We start from the raw sequence: 8,014 nt of genomic DNA on the forward strand, positions 1-8,014 counted from the left end.
TGGAAGGAAAACTAAGGTATATACAGGCAGGAGGATGAAGAAAGGCATTACAAAATCACTTCACTTTTACTCCTAACTGCATTATTTCTATCTATGATCTATCTGCAGAAAGGATTTACTCCGCGCATCTCCATATATGAGAAGTCTAAGAAGGGACTGCATTCCGCCATGCTTGAATCCAAGGAAGCTCCCTTCGAAGTTGCAGAACTTTCACTGAAACTCATGGCCCCCGAAAACCACTGAGAAGACGACTGAGATAGATTTGGCCATTCTGGAACCTCGAATCCCTTGGCCATATCCCAAAACATGCTTTGAAGCTCCTCCATGCTGTAACTCTTACCCTGAACCCACAGTTTTCATCACAATTTAGTCTATAAAACCAAATGTTCTTTAAACAGAAGATTGTAACTGGAAATTTGCTTCCAATTCTTACCTCTCTCCTCACATCCTTCATGAGAGACACCATTTCCTGTACAAAATCCGCGAACCCCTCAACCTCGTCGTTATCTTCGCGAGAATCATACAACCCAGCATCGTACAGAGTCCTCCTCCTCGGATCAGACAAAACTGTTTAACACCCAACACGTTAATTACCATTAATCACTACTACTCAAATCAAGAAACTAAAAAGCTCCCCCCTTTCCCGTTAATTACCGGAATACGCTTCTTGAATCTGCTGAAACCTCCGCTTGGCTTCCCCTAACAACGACGGGTTCTTCGTCCACTTATCCGGGTGCCATTGCATAGCGAGTTTTCTGTATGCCCGCCGCAGTTCCTCGTCGGAAGACCCTTCGCTCACGCCAAGAATGGCGTAATACGAAGGGGACGACCCCCCACCGGACTCCATTTTCGAAAAACTCTCTCTGTTCAAAATTACGACACAGTACAGTGGGATTATGTGACAGGTATCAAAGATAAGATGGGTGGAACTTGAAAGGGTATATATGATGACAGGAGGCGGTTGAGCGGCGGTGGGGCGTTGCATACAAAATATCTAAGGCCTAAGGGGACCGTAAAAATGAAAGCTTTGAGGTCGGGAAAGTTCCAGAAGGAGAAGAAATGAGAGGTTTGACGCCACTTTTGGTCCACGTAGTTCTGGTGAAATGGTGAATGGTGGGAGATATTTTTTTGGGTTTGGGAGATATTTTGAATGGAATTTTCTGGGGCTTCAAGAACAGAGGTGAGGAATCCTTTCACTAAAAACCATGGTGGGCTGCCCGGTTCAGTATTCACTGAGTGGGCCCCGCAACCATGAATAGATTTTTGTGCAAATTTCGTATTGCGATTTTATGTTGCAATTGTGAACTATAGATCCCGGTTTATGTGTTATATTTTTTTTTTTTAATTTTGTGTTATAAAATTATGTATTTTATAAGTATAAATATTTTACTTGAAATAAATTAGTAATTGTGTCTTATGTTATGAATTTTTGTAGTTTGTGTTTTGAAATTTTGTGCTTATGAATACAAATTATGTAACTATATCAGATTAGAAAAATAAATAAATATATAACATGTGTATGTGTCTTGTGTTATGAAATTATGTACCTTTAGAGTATGAATTTTGTATCTCGTGTTTTCAATCCAGTTGTGATTTTTTGTTATGAAATTCTGTACCTTATGAGTATGGACGACATTTATATCATAGACTAGGGTTTACATAGCATTATGGACTCTGGACCGAAATGACAATGTACAAAATTCATACTCGCAAGGTACAGAATTTCATAACATAAGACACAAAAAAGCACAATACAAGATACATACACATGTTATATATTTACTTATTTTTCAAATCTGATTTAGGTACATAATTTGTGTTCATAAGCACTGAATTTCACAAGACACAGAAAGTAATAACATAAGACACAATTATTAATTTGTTTCATGTACAGAATTCTTACTTTTAAAAGTACATAATTTCATAACACGACACAAAATCTCACAACATAAGACACATACACATGCACTAGGGTCCACGGTGCACTGTGAACCCTGGTCCATGGCATAAGGATTCAATCATTATATTGTGCACCAGGGCGCACAATGCCCTAGCCCAAAACAACGTCGTTTTCATAAGTTGTGTGGGGAGTTGACGTGACGGACACCGTTCCGTCCATCCAACTCCGTTACAGTTTTTTTTTTTTTTTTTTTTTTTTTTTTTTTTAACACTTGTGTTTTATGTGTATTTTGTTAAGAGTTTATGTGTATTATGTTAAGAGTTTATGTGTATTATCTATTATGTTGGATTATGTATTATGTTAGGAGTTTATGTGTATTCTACTATACAATTCTGTACATCCGAAACAAAGATTTTTTTTTAGAAGTTAACGGCAGAAACAGGAAACGACGTCATTTTGGCCGGACGCACAATGCATTGTGTGCCCTGGTGCACGATATACTTTGCCATAAGGATTACCATGGACTATACCGTGTAAGATTGATCATTGATTCACGACTTTCAAACATTGCAATTTTAGTCCACGACTATTATTTTTTTGGCAAAAATATCCTTCCGGCCACTTTTCCGTCAAAATTTCACCGGAATAAAATTTCTTCATTTTTAAAAGGACTAAATTTGAGATTTCGCTTAATAAGCTTGCAAGACCTACCGCTCCTCTGATTCACCAGTAGTTTATACTTCAACAGAACTTCCATATTCTGCAAGTATACATAAACTGAATCAAAGTCTAATTTTCATTCCAATTATTAGCTGAAAATAATCTACTAAACAGTGCTATATAAACATTAGTCAATGACAAGTCAATCTCAAAAAGCTTGGATCTTGGAATGCTAACAAGGCTTGCAAACAGTCACACATGACCCACCTGAATGGCAAGTTCTCTAGAGAGCCTGAGGGGCAGCGAGCTTCGGATCAACTCGGCTCAACATTCCAAGCACAAAGCACGTCGTCTTACCGGATCCATTGTGAGCCTGGGCAATAAGATTCTTGTTCGGCTGAGTGATCAGTATCATAGCCAGACTGATTTCCTGAATTTTACTCGGCCTCTCAAACTTCATCTCTACATATAATCCTTTCAGCAACTCCGGATTTTATTCTATTTGTTGTTTAGCACTGGTGAATCAGAGGAGCGGTAGGTCTTGCAAGCTTATTAAGCGAAATCTCAAATTTAGCCCTCTTAAAAATGAAGGAATTTTTTTCCGGTGGAATTTTGACGGAAAAGTGACCGGAAGGACCATTTTTACCAAAAAAACAATAGTCGTGGACTAAAGTTGCAAGGTTTGAAAGTCGTGGATCAATTCTGATAGTGCCACTATAGTCGTGGGACCAAATGTGCAAAAAACTCTGTATTCTACTATACAATTCTGTACATCCGAAACAAAGATTTTTTTTTTAGAAGTTAACGGCAGAAACAGGAAACGACGTCATTTTGACCGGACGCACAATGCATTGTGTGCCCTGGTGCACATATACTTTGCCATAAGGATTACCATGGACTATACCGTGTAAGATTGATCATTGCCATACAGTTTATCTTTAGCATACTGAATGCTAATTTTAGTAAATTAAATTTTTATTTTTTGTTATTGAAGGTTCATTATTTAATATATTTTCTAAAAATGAATTTTTAATACATTAATAATGAACTTTTGATATATTAAAAATGAATATTTATTAATGATTCACATTGTAATATGGACCATGATTCATAATATAATTTGCCATAGTATGCAGTGTGGACACTTTTCTGTAACCCAAACAGTAGACGATTATATAAAAAAATAATAATAAAAAAATTGCCAATATTTATTTTTTTTTATAAAGCCAAATAACCCCTCAAACCAGCTCTTTAAACTTCAATTTTGTAATCCACTAGACAGACTTTACACCACTATAGTTTCATACTGTTTAACACTCTCCTTTAATTTCCCTTTTTTTTTTTTTTTTTTTTTTTTTTTTTTTTTTTTTTTTTTACTTTAGTTTATATTTTATTCATAATTTTGTGTAGCCCCAAAAATTCAAACATGTAATTATATTTGCAGAATTGAGTGATACATGCATCCTCAGCTCGATAAAAAAAAAATGGACCACCACTTCCAGCAGAATTGAATGCCTACAAGATACAGTTTCATCGTCACATGCAGCATCCTTGACACGTACAGAATGAAGCTGGCAACAAATATATGCACCCAAATACCCAACTAATTGTTTCTTAGAGAACTAACCTCTGTTACCTCCTATGTTGCTTTCCCCACATTACAACATTTTATTCATAATCAGACAATTCAACCGACTTGGTCGGGCATTAGTTTAATAATTATAAGGTTTCAAGTTTGACACCCTATAGAAATTAGTTATGGACAACTTATTAAGTTGGTTTACTCTCTTTTGATCCTTTACTAATTAGGGTCACATGACAAACTTCATCCAAAGCTCACCTTCACTAGTGACTGTGAACTTTCCCGTAAAGTAAAGCATCTTATTCATACAATTATTTATTAACCCTTTTTTTTAAAAAAAAAAAAACTAAAATCAATGATAAAAAAAAAAAAAAAAAAAAACAAATTTAAGATCAAGGTTGCAAAATATGCTAGGGATAGTCGGCCCGCCTAGCGCCTAGGCAAAACATACAAAAACAGTAAAGATTGTGCATGAGTATTGTCTTATACACACACACACACAAATATTACACATGTCTCTAGGATTGTAAAACAATAAATTAATTAATTAAAAATATAATAACACAGTTGATTTTGCAAGTTAATTCGCCGATTCAGTGCCGAGTGGATAGTTATGCTGTGCATCCGTATGCACCATCGGATGCCAAAACGACGTCGTTTTATTAAAAAACGCGCGTCTTCCCTTTAAAAAAAATTCAGGTTCGATTCCCAGCAATAACATTATATTGTTCATTCATTCTGGAATTTTAGTTCATAGATTATGGAATTATAGTTCATTGATTATGGAATTATAGTTCATCGATTATGGAATTGTAGTTCATCGATTCTGAAATTTTAGTTTATAGATTATGGAATTATAGTTCATTCATTCTAGAATTTTTAGTTCATAGATTAGATTCTGGAAATATAGTTCATCGATTATGGAATTATAGTTCATCGATTATGGAATTTTAGTTCATATGTTGTTGCTGGGAATCGAACCTGATTTTTTTTTTTTTAAGGAGAGATGCGCGTTTTATTAAAACGACGTCGTTTTTGCATCCGTATGCACCATGCATGGTGAATACGAATGCACAGCATAATTTGCCGTGCCGAGTAGGTCGAGTTGCCGGCTAGATGCTAAAACAATAGTTATGCTGTGCAACCGAATGTACCATGCGCATGGTGCATACGGTTCAAAACGACGTCGTTTTGATTAAAAACGCGCGTCCCACTTTAAAAAAAAAAAATCAGGTTCGACTCTCAGCAATAGCATTATTGTGGATATATAGTTATGAAATTGTGGATATATAGTTATGAAATTGTGGTTATATAGTTATGAATTTATGGATATTTAGTTCATTCATTGTGGATATTTAGTTCAATCATATATTGTGGATATTTAGTTCATTCATTGTGGATTTTTACTTCATTCATTCATTCATTGTGGATTTTTACTTCATTCATTCACTGTGGATATATAGTTATGAAATTGTGGATATATAGTTATGAAATTGTGGTTATATAGTTATGAATTTCTGAATATATAAAAATGCTATTGCCGGAAATCGAACCTGATTTCTTCTTTAAGTGGGACGCGCGTTTTTTTAACCAAAACGGCGTCGTTTTGCAACCGTATGCACCTTGCAAGGTGCATTCGGTTGCACAGCATAATTTGCGATGCTAAAAGGCCAGGGTTGAATGGTAGGCGCTATTTTTACAATACTGATCAAGACAGGACTGTTTGACAGTGATTTGAGGGGGCTGTGGGTGGTAGAAAATGGGCCTGATGGTGTGGGGATTTTCAGGACAGGCCTAGGAATAGTACTAGAGTGGGAGAGTAGTCCATGGGCTTAGGGAGGATAAAGGATGGACCCTAACTACTGCGTAAAGATGACCCAGGAGGGGGAGGCGGGGCAAATTATGCCCTGGACTCGTGTCCACAATGAATTGTGGACATGGGCCCAAAACGACGTCGTTTTTAGAAAAAAAAATGCGTCATTTAGTTATAAAAAAAAAAAAAATCGCGCACGTTTTGCCGTTAACGGCGTTAATTTTTTTTTGGATTATGAATGTACAGTTATGCCGTTATGAATGTACAGTTATGCAATTATGAAATTATGAACACAGAGCTCTAACATTATGAACTTACAATTATGAACATATAGTGATAAAATTATGACCATGGAGCTTTAAAATTGTGAATATAGAGCTTCGAAGATTATGAATGTACAGTTATGGAGTTATGAATGTACAGTTATAGAGTTATGAATCTACAGTTATGGAGTTATGAATCTACAGTTATGAGATTATGAATCTACAGTTATGGAATTATGAATGTACAGTTATTGATCGAATTATGAACAAAGAGCTCTGACATTATGAACTTACAATTATGAACATATAGTGATAAATTATGAACATAGAGCTCTAAAATTGTGAACATAGCTTCGAAAATTATGAATGTACAATTATGGAGTTATGAATGTACAGTTATGGAGTTATGAATGTACAGTTATGGAGTTATGAATGTATAGTTATAGAGTTATGAACGTACAGTTATGGAGTTATGAATGTACAGTTATTAACATATAATAATAAAATTATGAACATATACTCCTATAACGAAACGGTCTGAATTTTTTTTTTTTTTTTTTTTGAGATAAGGCACTACCCGTGTCCAGCATGCATGCTGGACACGGGTCCAACGCATGCTGGACACGGGTCCAACGCATAACAATTGGGGGAGGCGGTGAGTGGGCAAATTATGCTGCGGAATCGTGCAAGGTGGACACAGTTTCAAAACTAATCATATTTATGAATATATAGTTTAAAAATATAAATATGTAGTTCTATAATTATAAACATAGAGTTATGAACATATAGTTATGTAATTATGAATATAGTGATTCAATAATTGTGAATATGAAGTTCAAAAATTATGAATATATAGCTTTATAATTATGAACATATAGTTCAGTAATTATGAACATAGAATCGTGTCCACCTTGCAAGGTGGACACCGTTCCACAGCATAACGATTGGTAGCACTAGTACAAAAATGAATAAAGGTGATTGACTTTTGGCCACCGTTCTAAAAAGAAGCTAAGGATGGTGCATTTAAAAAATAAAAAAATGCATTTAAAAAATAAAAAAAAACTCATGACAGCTGTGAACAAGAAAAAATTGAACAGGATATATATTCAAATTTCAAAATTGCGCGCGTACAAGATCTCTATATGATTCTTCACTTGGTTTACTTGGCTTGAAAACTTTGGGCTGAAGGTCCTCCAAGATGCAGCTTGTTGACTTTGTTGCTTAATCTTAATCTTTTGTTGACTTTGTTGCTTAATCTTAATCTTCGTTGAAGGGTCTCTTGACTTTGTTGCTTAATCTTAATCTTCGTTGAAGTCTTTAGTTGGCTTGATCTTTAATCCACTTTAGCTTAGGTTGAATGATTGAAATATTTGATCTTCAATCCAGAGCTTGATTTAATCTTCAATCCAGGGCTTCTCTTCAATTCCACTAGTGTGATTTTTGGAATGAATGAAAAGCTCTATTTATAGGGGAGAATATGGAAGACTTCCACTAGCACCCAAACTCTTCAATATCTTACTATATAAAATAGTCACACACCTAGGAAACAACAATAGAGCCAAATTCCCGCTCGCGAAAAACGCTGACGTTTTAGGGTTGAAAAAAAATTCACGACTTTGGTATACCGAAAGTGGGATACGCCTTTCAAAGTATTGATGGTCATTATTTATTTACATATCTATAATCATAATAGAAATTGTATTTTCGAAACGCAATAATGACAGAGTTTCCTTTGCGCAGCATTGAGGTATTCCAATGCCTGGAAACACGAAATAATTAAGACAAAACTGTTAGTA

General features: G+C 35.2%; 1 protein-coding gene across 1 annotated transcript; it reads right to left on the minus strand.

Annotated features, from left to right (window-relative positions):
* On the minus strand, nt 1-1,134 carry LOC109156885 (chaperone protein DnaJ-like). The gene is made up of 3 exons (XM_019304765.1): nt 655-1,134; nt 434-567; nt 1-341 (listed from the first exon to the last, which is right to left on the minus strand). The coding sequence occupies exons 1-3, from the start codon at nt 983-985 to the stop codon at nt 99-101; spliced, it is 708 nt and encodes a 235-aa protein (XP_019160310.1). The 5' UTR covers nt 986-1,134; the 3' UTR covers nt 1-98.
* Between the last annotated feature and the right edge of the window lie 6,880 nt (nt 1,135-8,014).

This window comes from Ipomoea nil, unplaced genomic scaffold (assembly GCF_001879475.1).
Source record: "Ipomoea nil cultivar Tokyo-kokei standard unplaced genomic scaffold, Asagao_1.1 scaffold2759, whole genome shotgun sequence".
Taxonomy (NCBI): domain Eukaryota; kingdom Viridiplantae; phylum Streptophyta; class Magnoliopsida; order Solanales; family Convolvulaceae; genus Ipomoea; species Ipomoea nil.